Genomic DNA, 19,815 nt, shown 5'->3' with positions numbered 1-19,815 from the left:
AGAAAATACTGGAGGAATGTGGGTTCCTAAAACCATCAAAATATGTGTTTTCTGATGGACTTTAGTGAACCCTCTGAAACCCCCCTTGCGCCCCCCCCCCAGGTTGAGAAACCCCCAGGATGAGAAACACTGTTCTAAAAGATCACAGAGTTGGAAGAAACTTCAGTGGTGATTTTGTCCAACTCTGCCATAGAAAATTTGCCAGTACAGCATCTCTTATAGGTGATCATGCAGTCTCAGTATAGAAAGACCCTTACAGCTCATAATGTCAGGATGCTTGTCCTAACTTTAGCCTTAACCACCTTTCTTGGCACATGAATGTGCCTGTCAGGCCCTACCTTATGGAGCAACAGACTATAAATTTGTCCCAGTGCCTACATAAAAAGTTTTCAAATATTTAAAGTTGGCTAATTTCAATGATCACTAATCTTACTCCTTTCTGTTGTACTGGTTTTGTTATGAGTTTTGTATATCAAATGGGATTAGAAAGCTTTGGATTATTTTGGAATACCTACATAATGATGTATCTTGCACATGGGACCCAAGTCTAAAATAAAATTCATTTATGCTTCCTATAAAACTATTGCACACAATGTAAAAGTAATCTTATACAAAGTTTACCTACATGGAGTCATCAGAAAACAAATGTGTCTCTATTTCAGCCATCCATGTGAATAATTTCATATTTTGGAGTATGTTGAATATCAAAATTCTGGCTAAGGGGTACTCAACCTATACTATGGACAAAAAGAGCCTGCATTCACTAAAAGCAACAGATCCCATCTGATCATGTAGGCTAAGGAAGATCATCCTTGTTAGTAGTTGGATGGGACACCACCAATAAAAGCCAGGTGCTCTAGGCTATATTTCAGAAGAAGGAACTAGCAAAACCATCTCTGAGTATTCCTTGCCTAAGAATATCCTATGAAATTAATGGGATCACCCTAAGTTGACAGTCAATTTAAAGGCACACACACACATTATAGCCATAAATTGTTCCTCCAGATATAGAGTTCAATACTGTACCAAGCAACTGCACACAAAACATTGAATTAATTGAGATTTATGCAAGCCTCTTTGGAAACAGTTTTGGCTTTGGAGAGCTCAAGGGAGGGAAATGAGAAAAGCAATTATCTCAGCGATCAAGAGCTTAATCCCAAAGTTTTGTACAAATGTTGTCTGGAACAGAATTTGAGTTATTAGGGTTACAATAATCTGCACTTATTCTGTGGTTTTCTACATACTGTGGTTTCACTTAGCCTGTGTTTTCCCACATGCAGTATTCCCGCATATAGCAATTGCTTTTACAGAAAGACAATTCTCTCATTAACTATTATATAAATAGCCAGAACTTTGGAATATTGAGGTTTCTCTGGACACAGTTTACTAGAGTACTTACTGGAAACATTGCCTTTTTGACTCATTTATTTATAGCTTTTTTGTCTCAAGACTAGAATCCTCAAAGCTTAAGATATATGTGTAAAACAAGTCTCATTCATCAATGCCAATAGATATGGGAAACAGTTCACTGATAATTTGGTGTGTGAAAGAGAGAGGGAAAGAGAAGGAGAGAAAACCTAAAAGCAACTTGCAGAAAGAGAACTCCTCAAACACTCAAAGCCAGAAAGATGTGAATATAATTTTATATAGTGTTTACATTGAAAATTTCAAGTTCTAATAAACGATATAGCAGGCAAATAGACATAACAACCCATTTCCTTCTACATAAGGAGTGTATTGCTGGATCAGACCTATGATCTGTTTAGCCCAACATTATCAGATATAGGACATTTAGCAGAAAAGGGTTATTGTCTTTAACCTTTAATAAGCTAAATAATCAAATAATTAAATCTAATAATCAAACTGCATTGAATTAGAATGCAAGAAACTAACTATAATTGCTTATATTAAACTGCAATTTAAGTTAAAAATTTACAATGAAGCTATTAGGTGAAAACATGATAAATAATTATGTGATTTTACTGCCTTTATCCCCAGTCTTTGAACATGGAAGAGAAGGAAACACCTACATTAATTCTATAACCCCAATTTCTCATCTATCCCACCAACCCCCCCCCCCCCTTTCTTGCTTGTCTTTCTATGTCTTTTCTAAACTCAAGATCCCTGCCCCCTTTCTTTAGCTTCTTCTTTCCCAAATGGATCCCAGCAAAAATCCCAGATTAAAGAGCAACAAAATTCAGTTTTCTGGGATAGATGCATGTGCCTCTATGTAGTGTCCAGTGTACAAAATAGAAAGAATAATAGGATTATAGAGCCCACCCAGTCCAACCCCTATCATGCAGGAATACACAATCAAAGCACCACCAATCAATGGCCATCCATCCTCTGCCTAATAATCTCTTGAGAAGGACACTTCACCAAACTCCAAGGCAGCATACTCCACTATTGAACAGCTATAACCATCAAGAAGTTCTTCCTAATGTTTAGGTTAAATATCTTTTCATGCATCTTGAATCCATTGCTCCATATCTTAGTTTTTCCAGAGCAACAGGAAACAATCTTGCCCCTCCTCAATATGACATCCTTTCAAATATTTAAACATGGCTATTGTGTCCCCCTCTCAACCTTCTTTTCTCCAAGCTAAACACACCCAGCCCCATCAGTCGTTCCTCATGAGGCTTGTCTTTCAGATCTTTGATAATTTTGGTTGCCTTTCTCTGGACATGTACTAGCTTCTCAATATCCTTCTTAAATTGTAATTCCCTGAACCGGACACAGTATTCCAGATGAGGTGGGACTATGATTTCCCTCCCTAGCACTATTTTTCTATTGATGTAGCCTAAAATTGCACTGGCATCACACTGTTGACTCGTGTTCAGCTAATGGTCTACCAATTCTAAATCCCTTTCACATTACCATTTCAAGCCAATTGCCATCCATCCTACCCCGCTAAGGATAGTATCTTGCATTTATCCCCATTGAAATTCATTTTGTTAGTTGTGACTCAGCTCTCTAAACCATTAAGGTCATTTTGGATTCCGATCCTGTCCTCTGGAGTATTAGCTATCCCTCCCAATCTGGTGTCATCTGCAAATTTGATAAACATGCCCTCTATTCCATCATCCAAGTCACTGATATAAATATTGAATAGCACTGGATCCAAGACAGAACCTGTAGCACCCCACTCATTACTTTTCTCCAGAATGAAGAGGAAATATTGGTAAGCCCCCTTTGAGTTCAGTCAGTCAACCAATTCCCAGTCCACCTAACAGTAGCACTGCCTAGCCCAAACTTTACTAGCTTTCCTCTGAAAGCTTCATCAGGGATCTTATCAAAGGCCTGACCAAAATCAAGATATGCCACCTTCACCTAGATACCAACAAGTCCATTATACTTTACTGACTGCCCTACTTTTTGATGCAAAAAAAGTATTGGTTTAAGATCCTGAGGTTATCCAATGCCACCTTGAAATCACCTCAGCCAACTCAATAGAAAGGCTGTAGAAAGGCATCCTGTTCTGTACAAACCCTTGAAGTTAGTGCTAGAACAAATGGACTCCTTATGAGCATGATAGAATTCTTATGGATGTCAGCAGTTCCTCTTCCCAATCCCCCAAATCTTGGCTGATGTTGTACTAAATATCTGGGTGGACAAAGCTGAGACAAGTTGATTCCACCAAGCCCACCCACCAAAGCTCAATATGTAATTCCTCACCCCTTGGGTCTAGATACAGCACATTATCCAAAACCTTCATGGCTCAGTCAAGTAAGGGAGGAAAAACAACCAAGAAATGGCCTACTCACACGAATTTTGATGATTCTTGTCTTTGCGCCACAATTCTTCTTAAATAGCATTTTCTGAAAAGGAAGTAGAATATTAGGAGAAGGGCCACTGATATGCAAGACATAAGTAGCATAGTTGCATAAATCTCTAGTGATAAACAATTCCGGAGTCCGAGAAGAAGCATTCAAGATAATCTTTTAAGTAAAAGGATGTTGCTGGGCATAAAATAACAGCACAACAGGTAACTGTTTAGCAAGACTAGCTAGTGACATTACTGTACAAAATGGAAAGAATGAACTTCTCCAGGACTTGAAATTTTAAGAGGCGTAAATGTTAGCAATCTTAGTTGTGAGCTTCCAGAAATTTTCCCATAAGGGATCGGTTTCCTCATTACCAGCTAACAGTAGTTGCTGTTACATTTTATAACAGACTCGTATCTATATCTGGCATTGCCTGGGTTTGCAACTTGCTTTTGGCTTTTTCTTTCCCTCTTCCATTTCCCTTCTATATCTTCTCCATTTTCCATTTCATTCTTTTCATTTTCTCCTTCCTTCCTTCTTTCCTGACCTTCCCTCAGTCTTTGTTTCTGTCCTTTCTCTCGCTCCCTTTCTCTTTCCTTCTTTTTCTTTCTTCCCCAATACCTTTTCCCCTTTTCTTTTCTCCTTCCTTACTGCTCCCTTTTTCTTTCTTCCTTTCTTTCCTTCCTTTTCCTTTCTTTCACCTTCTCTGCCAACTTTTTTCCCCTTCTTTCTTTCCTCTGTTTTTTTCACTCATAGGCCCCACCTACACTGCCATATAAAATCCAGAATATCTGCTTTGAACTACAGTTTCCATTTTTTACATTTGGTATGGGCAAAGGAGATCTGAAGAATATTTAGGAACAAGAACAAAACTTTTTCTGTTTTTGTATTTTAAAAGAACATTGTACATGGTGTATTGCACACTCCTAACGCAGTCCCCAAATTGCATCCAGGACAGATTTCGTATTCTTTTACTAGCCACAAAGGAAAAGGAGATTACAATGTCTAAGGCTATTAAGTTGGAGTGTGAAATGAGGGGAAAAGTCATATAACAGAGGTGCATAAAAGTTATGCATGTCATGGAAAAAGTTGAAAAACAGAAAGCTTTCTTCCACTTTTATAAGACTTGAAACTGACATCATCTTATGGAATAACAAGGTAGAAGATTCAAGTTATGGATTTTGTTGCCACAATTGGTTGTTGCTGACAACCAATTTAAGATGATTTTAAAGAGTGGAACACAACCAAATCCATGGACAAACCTACACCAGAGAAATGACATCATTCCTTTAGCTCCTCAAATGAAAAAAAAAGTATTTTCAGACATGATACATTAGTGTGGAGGCAGCCTGCTCCCTAGCCTCTGTTTACAAAAGCCAACTTGGAACATAATTCCCTGGGAATGCCTATAAAACAAACTTGGGCTTTGTTCCCAGTGCTTTTGCAAAAGGTGTCATAGGACAGGCATTTACTGGGCAAGCTCAGCAATATGTTTTTGAGTTGTCCTAACTTCTATGTCCCAGTCCACGGATATTTTGAAGTAAAGAAGGAAAATGGTATAGAACGACATTAGATCTTACACACATATCCTATCATCCCCACAAAACCACTGATGTGCCTTGAAATTTCTATGGTGAGGATGACCATTACTTTGTCATGTAACAGCTGGTTCTCACAGAATTATGTACCGGTAAATCAATAATAATAATAATAGTGTGCAATATCCCCTAACTTTCCTAAATGCAAGTCATGAAAATAATACTTCAGAGGGATTTCGTAAATACCCGAAAGGGACTACAACCTACGGATCTTGGAAATTAAGCAGAGCCAGCCTTGTTTAGTACTTAGATGGCAGGATACCAACAAATAACAGGTCCTTCTGGCTATATTTCAGAGGGAGGAACTGGCAAAACCACTTCCAAGTTTTCCTTGTCTAAGAAAACAGTACAGACTCGCCATAAGTAGACAGAAAACTTGAAGGCACATATATATACACATGTACACACAGTGTAGTAGAACATTACTATTTCCTAATTCTGCCTGTACAGGAAATTTCAGAAAGACTGACATCCAAATCTAGTAGATATGAATGAGGAAAATCCCTGTTCCTTCTTTTATAGAAAATTACTTTAAGAGGGAGACCTTCTGCATAGGCTGCATCTGCTCATTTTCTATCATCTGCAAGCATCTGAAAAGTCATTTTCACCTTTCTAAAATTACTATTTTCAAACTAAATTATGTGCACGGTGTGTACATGTGCCAATAACCTCAAAATTTTACCCAGAACACACCCCAAAGTCCTTTCCCTATAGCCATACTGTTCAACAGAACTGCATCTGCTAAGATTCACAAGACAGGAACTCAAGAGTTCACAGATTTAGAGCAAGAATTTATTAAACTATAAGTCTCATCCATGGAGATGAAAAATTAATTGACGGAAGTTCTATCTTTCTATATACAGTATTTAAAAACAAAGTGATGGGTGGGAAAGGGAGATTATCAAGGAAGTTTTTCATAGAATGGTCAGAGATAGGTTCAACTTCTGTTAAAGGTATAGTATCACAGAGGATGTAGAAACTTGGCAATCTTAGGCAGAACACAAGATATGTGCTGGTTTTGAAGGAAGAATAAATGGGTCAAACGATCCTAGGTATGATCTCTCAGTATTGTGTACTTCAATCAATCGTTTCTTACACATCTCCTTGTAAGAGCGGAAGTTGCCACCACTTGAAAAATGCCCACAGATGTTTATTTCACAGAACAGTACAGCATATGATTAGTTGCACTTTCAAGAAAATTAACCAGCTATTTATGCATAAGAACAAAAATAAAAATGAGCAATTTTGTAGCAACCCAGTGCATATTTTTAAAGTCCATTCAAGAACGGAATGTTGTAGATGAAACACTGAAGCAATTTTTAGAATAGCAGATATTAATGTGTATCAATGTATTATCAAAATGGAGCAGCTACAGTAATAGTAGACGTTAAGTATGTCTGTGTTGGTAAATGACTAGACAGTCACACAGATGGATTTTTTTAAGTGATTGGACAATATGTGACTATTTGAAATTGTTACAAAGTTATAATTGTTACCTTATGACAGTAATATTAGCCACAGGTACTATGTTTATAAGTGGTCGTAAAAAATAAATTGTGCTTCATTGTTCAACGCTACTCACACACTCTTCAAGCTGAAAGAAGTCACATGGAAGATCTAAAAATTTCTTTAAAAGTTCTCTCTCAGATAAAAAAAATAGAAATGTATTTATTCGTGGTTTTTTACTTTCATGGGGATCCTGTGCACCTAACCCCAGTGAATGTGGAATCCTGACTATACTTCCCCAAATGCCCCAAAAGCAACTTAGAATATCCCATCAGCATAGATTATAATTATAGCAATAAACCAATATAATTTTTCCAATGTTTGGTTCTCAAATATGTAACAGAAAGCCTTTTCAATGACTGCTCTCACACTCTACAGTTCACTTCTTCTGGGAACTGAACATGCTTCGTCAACAGGCAAAGCCTTTTCTATTCCAGTAATATATTGTGATCGGTATATATGCTGATGGGATATTCTAAGCTGCTTGGGGCTTTTGGGGAAGTACAATCAGGCTTCCACATTCACTGCACATTATACTCCTGACTAAAAACAGAAAAACCTTGTCATTCACAAGATGGGACCCTAATTCTGTTTGTAAATTCAGTATGTCAAAGGTAAGATCAGTTTTCTGCTCATTAAGGCAAAATGATCAAACAGAAACCCAGCACCGAATGATGACTTTTACAGCACAATTTTAAATGGCTCTCACAGGCTTTTACAGTAAGATGAGAGATTAGGTGGCTGGTATCTCTAGACCTGCTGCTCTAGCAGCTGCACAAAGCATAGCACATGGGTATCAAGCAACAGAAACATTGACATATAAACTGAAAATAGCCTACCTGCTCAGCTAAATTGATATTACTTTGAAAGTAGAACAACAGCAATACTTTCAAGAAAAGCCTGTTTTTTTTTAACAATCCTGTCCACAGCAACTGTGCTGGGGGGAAAGGCCAACTTGAAGGAAACCAGAACAAAAGCAGTATTATTGGAGAAATGAAGGAAGCTTTCCAAGAAAAGTGCTTGCTTGACCAAAGCAAACACTTTACAAGGTAGTCATGCTGAGAGATAACTAAAAAGATAACTAAAAAGCTAACCAAACAAATCCCAGCTGAAATGAAACTTCTGGATAGACTTCAGATGGCTCCAATACAGGAATGGGTCAAGATTTACTTAAGCAGGTGGATTTTTGTCCACTTTTAGCCTTCAGGTGTGCTAAATATAAAACATTTTGTTGTTTGCTTCTAGTTTACATTTAGATGTGTCATTTGAACTAAATGGAGATACACATATACATGCTTACATCACTTTTATCTATAGGTAATGAAGACCAGATGGTTTATATAAGTACAGAAGATCTACTGAGTTTTATTTGGAAAACATCAAGCTCAATAGTACTGCTGGCCAGCTGGTTGATGAGATTGTGAATGTCTATTTCAACACTTTAGAAAAAAAGCACTTAAAAAAGCATTTGTTGGATCCCAGCACTCTAAATAACTTTTGATCATAGTCTAATTCTTTTAAAAGAAAGTCTGGATATAAAGGATTAACACATCTCTAGGGTGAAGTGGATTACAAGTATACCTCAGTTACTTCCTAAGCATTAACAGAAAAATTGGCATTGGGCAGAAAAAATAGGAAAAAATAGAGATAGGCCCCTACACCACAAAAAAGAGCAGTTCAACAGTTTCAGCTTTTTATTCAAAACTAGCAATATGCACATGTGAAATCAAACTACCAAGTCAGATTAAAAGGGATATTCTGAAAACTGCTTCCAACATGCACCCAGGGAGGATGTTCACATACGTGCAGTAAAGAATTTGAGCCAATTGCTGTTTGGCTTTCTCATTTAAAAAAGCCAAGACAGACTCCTATTCTTCCCTATCAGAAGTTTTATTGCATTCTATACTGCAGTAATATTACTGCAAATTAATGCTAAAAGTCTATAGTGTCTTGGGACAACTGTCTTTAGCCGCTGTCCCAATGCCAATGCTGCTAAAAAAATAATAAATTAAAAGAAACTCCCAAACTTTTAGTTAAACAGTGCACAGGAAAGAGGGATGAGCAGTAAACAAGAGACTTTGCAAAAGCGAGGTTTTTATCAGAAGCTTTGATTTATGCCTGTAAGTGGATCCGTTCCAATCTGGATCAGTCCTGGTTTTAACAGAGAAATAACTGTCAACACTGATAGGTGAACAACACATGAAAGTGGACAGAGAGGAGTCATCACTGTTGATTCTTTTGAACTTTCCATAAGCATTTGATGCCACAAACCATGGTTTCCATGTTGGCCATTTGACTGACATGGTTCTTGGGCCTGAACCTTTTAGGAAGGCAGTATTGGCTGACTAATGTTTATCCCTAAGTCTCTAAGCATGTCCCAATACCACAAGGCTCAGGGCTTATTTAAGCTTCTAGATCAGTGGTCCCCAACCTTTGGTCCTCTCGTTAATTTAGATTTCAATTCCCAGAAATCCCCAAGTGTTTTGGCTTACAACTCCCAGAAATCCCAGCTAGTTTACTAGCTATTAGGATTTCTGGGAGTTGAAGGCCAAAACATCTGGAGACCCACAGGTTGAGAACCACTGACCTAGAGGACCAAAGGTTGGGAGCCACTGTTCTAGATGAAACCACTGGTGGAGTTGTGTGGTTCATCTTACCACTATGTTGCTGATACTGATGTCTCAAGATTTCCTTCTCCTGCTATTTAGGAGTAGATGCTTGGGAGGCTGAAGCAGTCCTGAATCACTGTTAGTCTGTGGTGGTAATCTCAGTTTGGGATTACCACCAGTTCTGATTAGAATTGCATTCTCTCTCAAAGATCGGATTCACAGTCTTAGAGTGCCCTTAGACCTAACACTGCGTCTGGAAATCTACATGGCTGTGTAGCAATGAGTACCTTTGCTCAGCTTTGCTGGTGTGCTAACTGTGGCTTTCTAGAGAGGCAGATTTGGCCACACTGGTTCATGGCCCCATTGGTTTCCCAGTGAGACTCCCATAACACCTTCTATACATTGCTGCCTTTGAAAATGTTTGGAAGCTGCTGCAAAAAGGTTAAGTCGGATTTCTCCTTGAGAGCACTGCTTCTTAAACTATGCATTCCGAATCAAATGGGGTCCCCTTAGCTCAAGGTTTGGGTCACAAAAAAATTGGCAGCAGTAAAGGTTTTTTGAATGTCACATAATGGATTTTTAGACATTTCTATGAACCTGTTGTGCAGTGTTTACAGAAGATTCTTCAGCTATACTTCATAAAAAGGAAAATTACCCTGTTCACCAAGCCTTGCAAATGCTGATTAATTATTAAATGTTTGATTTTTATACCTATTTTATTTACCTATATACACGGGATCATGTAAACATTTCTTGAGCCAAAATGGGTCACAAGTCGAAAAGTTTAAGAATACTGCTTTAGAGAACAAGTACTGCTGACTTCATAGCAACTACATTGACTTCCAATTTATTTTCAAACTCTATTCACAGTTTTAGCTGCCACTAATAAACAGTTTGGAACCACAGTGTCTAAAAGACTGTCTCCTCGCATAAGTCTCCCTGAAATTTGAGATTTCAAATAGAGACTGTTGCATATTCCACCAGCCAGAGATCATATCAGTTATAGAACTCCTTCCAAGGGGATTTCACGTTTCCTCCAGTGGAGTCCAGTCCCACTGCGGTGCTGCAACCAAAACTACAATGTTTCTTATGTCCTTAAAAATGTTGGCTTTGGTAACTATTTTAATGTGCTTTAAAAACTATTCTTTAAAATTTTGTTTTAAAATAACATTTCACCCAGTATGCTTTACCTTGAGAGCTATAATAGGCTGAGTAGCAATAAATTAATAATGACAAAATTAATAATGATGACAATGATGATGATAGGTCACATACACACAAGTGCTGAAGTACTTAGCACACTATACGCATAACTGGGGGTCACTATTATCTGTAGTAAGAACATTGCATACAAATAAGGGGAAAAGACAGCCATTTTCTGAAACTTATTCCAGTACTTATACTCAAAACACATAAGCAATCAAAGGGAAATTCTGGGAGTGAGGATCCATTCACATTAAACATTAGAAATACTGTGATGTTCCCAGATATCTCCATAGTGATATCCTATGGAACACTGGGGTTTGTATCTTGTTATGGCACCAAAGCTCTCTGAGTGATCATTCTAAATCAGCATTTCTCAACCTGGGGGTTGGGACCCTGGGGGGGGGGGGGCGCAAGGGAGGTGCCAGAGAGGTCGCCAAAGACCATCAGAAAACACAGATTTTTGATGGTCTTAGGAACCCTTTTGGCAGAGAAGTTTTGATGTAGATGAACTACAACTCCAAAAATCAAGGTCAATGCCCACGAAACCCTTCCAGTATTTTCTGCAGGTCATGGGAGTTCTGTGAGCCACGTTTAGTTCAATTCCATCGTTGGTAGAGTTCAGAATACTCTTTGATTGTAGGTGAATTACAAATCCCAAATGACAAAATCAATCCTCCCCAATGCCACCAGTATTCAAATTTGGACGTATCAGGTATTTGTGCCAAATGTGGTGGGTGAAAATACATCCTGCATATCAGAGAGATACATTACAATTCATAACAGTAGTAAATTACACCTATGAAGTAGCAGCAAAAATAATTTTATGGTAGGGGGGGGTCACCACAACACGAGGAACTGTATTAAGGGGTCATGGCATTACGAAGGTTGAGAACCACTGTTCTAAATGTCCGTCTCAAAACTATAAATTCTAGGATTCCGCCTGTCAGTTTAAAGCGGAATAATAACACTATCACTGTGTAGTGCAGATGGGCCCCAGAGCGCGCACCATTGGTACACCTTGCTGAACTTCTGCTCTACTCATGTCATATATTTATCATCACTAATGATATTCCTCTGTTTTAAGAATAAGCCACATTAAGAAAAACTTGTTTTCTATAGCTCTAGTAGCTAGAGCACAGCACAATGGATTCAAATGGCAGGAAAAGGTATTCCACCTAAACATTAGGAAGTACTGTACTTCCTGAGGGTAAGAGATATTCAACAGTGCAATATACTGCCTCTTCTGAGCATGATGGGGTCTCCTTCTCTGGAGGTTTTTAAGCAGAGGTTGTATGGCTATCTGTCAGGAGTGCTTTGATTGGGTGTTCCTACTTGGCAGGGAATTGGACTAGATGGCCTTTATGGTGTCTTCCATCTCTTATGATTCTATGAAAGCCAGCATGGAAAAACTCCATTGTCTCATACTGTAACAACTGCCTTTCCAGGTTCACGGGGCCTAAACTTCTCCCTTCAAAGTCAGCTGTTAGGGACAGGGACAAACTCTACCAAGAAAGAGAGCCAGTACTGAAACAAAAGGGAAATGCTCCCTACTAATTCTTGTGCTTGGCATACACCGTGTGGAGGGTTAATGCCTGCCTAAGGAAGAGAAGCAGCTGCAGCGTGGTAGATGAATGAGGTCAGACCACAGCACAAAGTAGCTATTGTGAGCCATGCTACAGTTACAGGGCGTCTGCTTGATGGGATGCCACCGACTACTCAACATGTGGTAACCCAAAGCAGGCCAGAGAGAAAGAAAGAGTTCTTGGAGGCCGCAACTGATGGAGAATGCAACAGCCCAAGGGCGGCTGGCTGGTGCTAGGAGAACTATGTCTCACTAAAGGAGATGTTCCAAAGAACCCTCTCAATCCACAAATGTGTCTTCAGTGTGTCCAAAATAAAAAGCAAAGAACAGTGACTGCAACAGCCTGCTTCTGAAACAGGTTTTATGGGACAGAAAAAGACTCATTTTGGTCTTTTCTAGAAGGGAAGGTGTAAAAGACCAATCAGATTCTTTAAAAGGATAGTATGTGTTTTCTAAAACCAATCTAACACTCTGGAGGTTGCATTGCAATCACAGCAAGCCTTGAGCAGTATTATCAGTATGTTATTACACAATACTGACAGTCTCTCATTCATTCTGAATATTCAAAGAAGAACCTTGAAACGTATCATCAGTTCAAGTCAACACTCCAAGCCACATGTGTCAAACGAAAGGGCCGTGGGCTGAATCTGGCCCGCCATGTCATTTTATGTGGCCCTCCAGATGCTGGATGACAACTCTGTGCTCTTCGATGATAGAGCTGATGGGAGTTGAGATACAGTAACATCTGAAAGCCTGAAGTTTGATCTGTTTAGTCAGGATAGTAGGGTTTGAATTTAGATATAAGGCTTGTGGATATGCCTGACTTTAATATGTCTAACCTTTTCGCAACCTCAGAGTCATAAGTGTTGTGGGACTGCAATTCCCATTATCTTCCGTCCACATGGCAGATATAACCAAAAGTGATCAGAGTTGTCATTAAATAACATTTGGGGACTAGAATTGAGTAAAGACTAGTCTCATGCATTTGTATAGGATTGCTATCAGTTTCTGTTTGTTTCATTTGTATGCCTCGTTTTTGTTTTCGAGAGCCGCTTACGAAAACGGAAGCCTTTCTGAATGAGCTCTTTTGTCCCAAATCCAAAAAACGAATATTTTTGTCTCACTATCAACAATGGGTGAGCTTCCCATGCTCCCCTTCCCCTCAGTTTTAGGGCTGCTATCTTTTCCCCATCCAATTGGGAAACCTACTTTGTACCACTGCTGCTGAGGTCTCTTCGTCGGAGCTAGGGGCAGACCCACGGTGGGATCCTTGGAGCGGGGCTGGAATGCACTGTGTTTGCTGGCGGCTTGCCGGGGCTTGCCCTCTATCGCATTTGCCAGCAGCCTTGCTCCGCAACCATGCAGGCCCAGAAATGCCCTGGCAGGCCTGCACATTTGGGCCTACACGCTACACGCACACTCTTCTTGGAAAGAGTGTGTGTGTGTGTGTGTGGCAGGTAGGCCCAAAGCGTGCAAGTCTGCTAGGACTTGCAGCCGAGTGCAGAAAGAGAGTGTTGTTGCGTGTGGTGTGTAGGCCCAAAGCATGTGGGCCTGCCAGGGCCTGCCAGGGCCTGTAGCTGAACACCAAGTAAGGAGCACTTCTTCCTTGGCACTCGGCTGCAGGCCCTGACAGGCCCCTGCGCTTTGGGCCTACACGCCACACAAGCACTCTCTTTCCAAGAGCATGCATGTGTAGCATGTAGACCCGAATATGCGGGCCTGCCAGGGCCTTTCTGGGTCTGCATAGTTGCGGAGACCCCAGCAGTGGTGCAAGGTAGGGTTCCCTGAGCATAATCCCTCCATAACTATGATGCTGAAAAGCAGGCTTGGAGCTGATCCCCAGTCCTGCCTGCTTTCATCTCAAGTTTATTTTCATACCAGGAGGGGCCTTCCCGTTCCATGCCTCTGAAGGAACAAAAGAAATGAAATAAATGGATGAAACGGGAGGAACGAATTTTGCGCACATGACTAGTAAAGACTAAGGAGCACCATTCACTATGTAAAAAAATATAATTAACCCTCTGTATCCACAGATTCTCCATCCATGGATTCAACAGCCCTTTGAAGTAGCCATAAGGCTGATGTGGCCCTCAATGAAAATGAGTTTGATAACCCTGCTCCAATCCTAACAAAAGCAGTAATATGAAAACCAGCGTATAATCTCCCAGCTCACAAGGCCTCCCGACATGCAATAGACATGCAAGGGTCAGTGCAGTATAATGGCTTTGGTGCTGGACCAAGACTCTGGAAGACCAAGTCTCAAATCTCCACTCAGCCATGGAAACCCACTGGGTGATTTGTCCAAGTTATACTCTCTCAGCCTCAGAGGATAGCAATGGCAAACTGTCTCTGAACACATCTTGCCAAATCTTATAATGGCCTTGGGAAAAGTGACTGAAGGCAAACAGAAGCAACTACAACAACGACACATAGGAAATCACTATTTTCTATCACTATAAAAGTTGACAAGTTCCTTTGTTGTACAATAGCTTCAGTTTGCTATTAGCACCATGTGCAAGGTTTGCAGGAAATACTGCAACACCTTCCATGTCTCATCTATAATTGAGCAGCCCTGTTAACCTGCAGCAAGGAATGATGTCTTCAGACATGCTGTATTAAATGTTTAATTCAACATCCATAACAAAGCCATATGGTTAACTCCAGTTACAACTCCCAGGAAACATATATAGGTTACATCCTTGCAAAACTCACATGGAGCCTGTTATATGAGACCAGCAAAGATTATGAGATAGCAAAGAGATGTCATTGCACAGTACTTTCTATTAAAGCTAAATAGCCAAGTTCAAAGGTGTTGCCTCAATAACACATTTGTCACACAAAAAACAAGTCAGTCTGGTGATATAGCGCTCACTATCACATGTCACAGAACTGTTAAATTCTTCTAAAAGAGACTGCCACTACCAACATTATCAGATTATGGATGGCTCTCTACAAACACTACAAACTCATATGCATTCATGTTCATCATTCTGCAGAATCAGTGGCTCTCCACACGTCATAGGACTACTATTCCCATTATTCTCAATGACTAACCTTGCTGTCAAAAGTTGATGGAAGTTAAATTTGAAGGAGGACAAATTTCTCAATTATATTTTCAGTCCCAAACTAGTCAACAGCTAACTTCACGAGTTTAACACGGATATATTTTTAGTCCCATGAATAACCATGTAAGATACACATTATGTATGAGCACCTAGAAACATTTCTAGCTTACAGCTTGCCTTCCATGTCATACATGCTGCAGTAAGCCAAGCTGATTTTTAACTATTAGTGGACAAACCATAGCAAGCAGAGATTGGACGAGAAATGAAGTACAATACCCAGAATCCTCCAACCAATGTAACCACTAGTCATGTTCAATGGGGGCTTTCTGGAAATTTAGTCTACGTTCAAGTGAGCTTTGGAAATAGGAAGTGGTGTTCAATTCCAAACAATCCCCTGTTCTGGTTGTGAAGAATACTGGAAGATATAGAAGCTGTATTTTCCTAGACTAAAAAGTCCATGAAGACAGGCAGCACTCATAAACAGGAAGCTGTCTTTCAGAGAGTGATCTGATTTGTCAATCTAGCCCAATTTCCCCTACTTCAGGGTGGGAAATGTCATTGAACTGCGGCTCACATGATCTTTACCCATTGATCTTTACCCTAAGACTAATGGGCATGAAGTCTAATGTCACCTGTCCAGTCCAAGTTATACACATATGGCCATTCGCAGAGAGAATTATATATCCATGATTAAATTGGGACCTCTACCCAACAAACCACAAGACTAAGGGTACCTGCTATACCTCCAAAAACAAGGGATTCAGAGCTCAGGAATGCTACTTTTGGACTATAACCCCCAGAATCTCCAACCAACTGGGATTTGGGGGATTATGTTCCAAAAAAGAGCATTTTCATGGTCTGGTCAATAGCTCTGCAATGTCATATTCTTTAAAAGTAGGCACATCAGCTTCAATTAACACACAGTCATCCCAGGCAGCTCCTTCAAAACAGAAACAGAAAAACAGATAAGCAGAGGGTGAAAAGTGATTTCAGGAACTTTATTCAGATTGGCTGTAAGGCTTTCAGGTCAAGAAAAATAATCTGGTATTTCTTCCTATTTGAAAGTCTGAGTAACATGCCCTTAAAATGCCTCCAAAATGCTTCAAAACATCCCCATAACCTCCCAATTTTATGACAGAAGGTCTTAGCTAGTTCAAAAGAGGGGGTGGTTGGTGGCAGCTGTGACTGCCTTCCTTTCAAAGACAAGAAGTGGAAAGGCCTAAGTTCAAGTCTTCCCACTCAACCATGAACTTCACAGGATAGCTGGTCACCATTCCCCAGCCAAAGCTACCCACTCAGAGCCACTGCAAAGCTTAAATGAAGGGAGAGAATTATGTAGGCCATTCTCAGCTCCTTGGAAAAAGGGTTGGCACATAAAGCAATGCATATTATACAGTCAGACATGTCTAACAATTGCTACACCTCCCACTCTTGATCTAGCAATACCAATTTCACTTCTCTGCTTACCCAGCCATCTATGTAAATGCACAAGAGAGTTGCTAATCTTCACATTCAACTTGAATGTTTATTTATGATGGATTAGACTTTACTTGTATATGCTAAGCAGCTTGATTTTGCATCAATAAGCATAGTTATTCAGAACTATCTGCAATGCTGAAAACATTGTTTAATATCATTAGGCGCATCCGGGGAATGATAACTGAATAGTAATGGGGCAGGGGAGTTATGTATATGGACTAACACAATGTTCTTAATTTCCATCTCCTAGTATCTTCTTTCCACTGCGCATCACGTACATATCGAATGGCACAAGAGCGTACACTGGAGCCGCTGAGGAGCTAATAGATAAAGGGATCTCACTCTCCAGTGATTTAATCCATTGATGCAACATATAATTAACTGCTGCGATTGGAGAGCATTAGCCCAGTGTTCTCCCGCTAATTGTTCGACTCACTGTACTATGCCCCAAGCCTGCTAGCAGGTCAGCTACAGATTCATTTTAGCCAGGCTGAGACAAAGGAGGAACAGTTTACCCACTTAACAAACACAAGCGGTGGGCAGGCAGATAGATAATAGGCACCTGCAACCTTCACTTGGAAAAATTGTTTGGGTCTTATATGAACTTTTAAGGAGCTTCCTCAAGGAAGCCTTGCAGGAGATCCTAACATCATGCTTAAAGATGGGTAAACTTGTAGGCCCACTTTATATTGTCACCTACACATTAGCAAAGGCTTGCTTGTAACATATTACATGTAAAAAATATGATAGGTATTAGTGGACCAGATGCCATTTAGTAATCATAATAGTTTTATTTCTTACCCGTCTCTTCTTGTGGCTCGAGGTGGGTTACAACATAGCTAAAAATACATGATTATATAAAATGCACACCTTTAAAAGTATTTCTACAAAATACATATATTAAATGCAAAAAACAAAGATTAAAATATAGTGAGTTTAAAATTTATGATTAAAACTGGCTGGGAAGGCCTGCCGGAAGAGATAGGTCTCTAGATGTGTTTAAAATTGATAACGCTAAAATAAATAAAGCTTGCTGGCCCAGATGGGTTTTCAGCTAAGTATTACAAGAAATATAAAGAAGCGTTGGCCCCAATCCCACTATCAGTAATGAACAAAGTGCTGCAATATATTCTAACTAAAAAGCAAGACTAAGGATAAATGGCCAGCTGTCAAACTGGATAGAAATACAAAAGGAACAAGACAAGGTTGATCATTATAACCCCTTCTGTTTATTTGGATGTTAGAAATATTAAATATTAAGGTCAGAAGATGAGGTATATCAAATGAATGAAAACAAAAGGGCAAGAATTTAAAGTTAAGGCATATGCAGATGAAATGGTGGTAATTACAGAAGATCCTATAGAGAATATATCAAATTTGATGGAAATAATTAGCAAGTATGGAACTGTGGCAGGTTTTAAAATAAACAAAACAAAATGATGTTTTTAACTAAAAATCTTTCAAAAAATAATATTGATAAACTGGAGAGCATTTCAGCATACAAAGGTTATAAGGAAAGTTAAATATTTAGGAATACGGCTAACTAATAAAAATAATAATTTACATCAAGATAACTATGGGAAGGCATGGAAGGAAGTTAAAAAAGACCTAAATAGATGGCAAAGGATTCAAATATCCTGGTTATGAAGGATAGCCATGCTAAAAATGATTATTTTACCAAAAATGCTGTTTCTATTTCAAAATTTACAAAATTTACAGGTAGATCTGTATAGTGGTAAAAGGGGGAAAATCATTCATCATTTTAGGCATGTATCCAATATTTTCCTGTCCCAAAATAAATGTTTGTCATTGTGTCCAATATCTTCTTGTATGAAAACAAAGGCTTGTTGTTATATTTAAAATGTTTTCTGATTATTTCCAAGCTTACTACATTATACATAACAGGAAATGGGGGGTAGATGAAAGAGGGAATGACTTTGTAGGTCCACAATGCTTAGGGACAGATTTAGGGTTCCATTGGGGGGGGGGGGATTCTTCTGACGTGTTCCATGACCAAAGAAGTTTAGGAACCCCTGGAATACAACTCTCTCTCTCTCTCTCTCTCTCTCTCTCTCTCTCTCTCTCTCTCTCTCTCTCTCTCTCTATATATATATATATATATATATATATATATATATATATATATATATATGAGGTCTATTGGAGATGCCTTCCTCTAAGTCTCATTAGTGGATTACTTGGGAGATGGTTTTCTCCATGGTGGCAATTCAGCTATGAAACTTCCTTCGGCTGGAGTCCCAACTGGCACTAATATTGGGATAATTTTGATGCCAAGACAAAACCTGGCTTTTTATTAAAGCCTTCATGCCAGTCCGGTTTCATCTAGGACAGTGGTTCTCAACCTGTGAGTCCCAGATGTTTTGGCCTTCAACTCCCAGAAATCCTAACAGCTGGTAAACTGGCTGGGATTTCTGGGAGTTGTAGGCCAAAACACCTGGGGGCCCACAGGTTGAGAACCACTGCTCTAGAATGTCTTATGGTCAAAACTCTTTTAGATGATTTTATGTTATATAATCTTAATTAATAAAGTGATTAATATATTTTAGCCTTTCAAACTATTATTTATTATTATTTTGAACTGATTTCATTGTAAGCAATCTTGACCTCTTCTGATGATATTACTGTTGCTGTTGTTGCTATTGTTATATTTGTGTATATCCTGCAATTACCTCCAAATTAGGAAGTAACAGAGCTCAAAAATTAAAAGAACAATATGATTAAAACATACAAAAAGTAAATATTAGAAAATCTAAGAAATCAAGAAAAATACTTCCCTCCCCAGATACAGAGACAACACAAAATCAAGATTACTTGAAAAATACTCGAGGAGCTCTTTCATAAGAAGTCATATTGCTTTACACCAATCTGGAAGAGGCATACAGAGACTTTTTGAGCTCTGTTCCCTACAAGGTTACATTAAGAAGTAAGTTTTAATTAAGAAGTGAGTTTTAACTCCTTCTAATTTGCAGAATAGCTATGCACCCT

At 39.1% G+C, this 19,815-nt stretch overlaps 1 protein-coding gene across 2 annotated transcripts in view; it reads right to left on the bottom strand.

Moving 5' to 3' along the window:
* The window catches only part of LOC100562670 (uncharacterized), a 60,224-nt gene that overhangs the window by 15,846 nt on the left and 24,563 nt on the right, over nucleotides 1–19,815 (bottom strand). Inside the window, exon 4 of one of the 2 annotated variants that reach the window (XM_003217367.3) lies at nucleotides 3,765–3,818. The exons of the other annotated variant lie outside the window; for it this stretch is intronic. Coding sequence (XP_003217415.1) covers nucleotides 3,765–3,818 — 54 coding nt within the window. The remainder of the gene's footprint in view (nucleotides 1–3,764; nucleotides 3,819–19,815) is intronic. 2 annotated transcript variants of the gene reach the window in all.

The sequence above is a fragment of the Anolis carolinensis genome, chromosome 1, assembly GCF_035594765.1.
Source record: "Anolis carolinensis isolate JA03-04 chromosome 1, rAnoCar3.1.pri, whole genome shotgun sequence".
NCBI classification, from domain to species: Eukaryota; Metazoa; Chordata; class Lepidosauria; order Squamata; family Dactyloidae; genus Anolis; species Anolis carolinensis.
The sequence above is the reverse complement of the archived record's forward strand: the minus strand, read 5'-3'. Positions and strand labels throughout refer to the sequence as shown.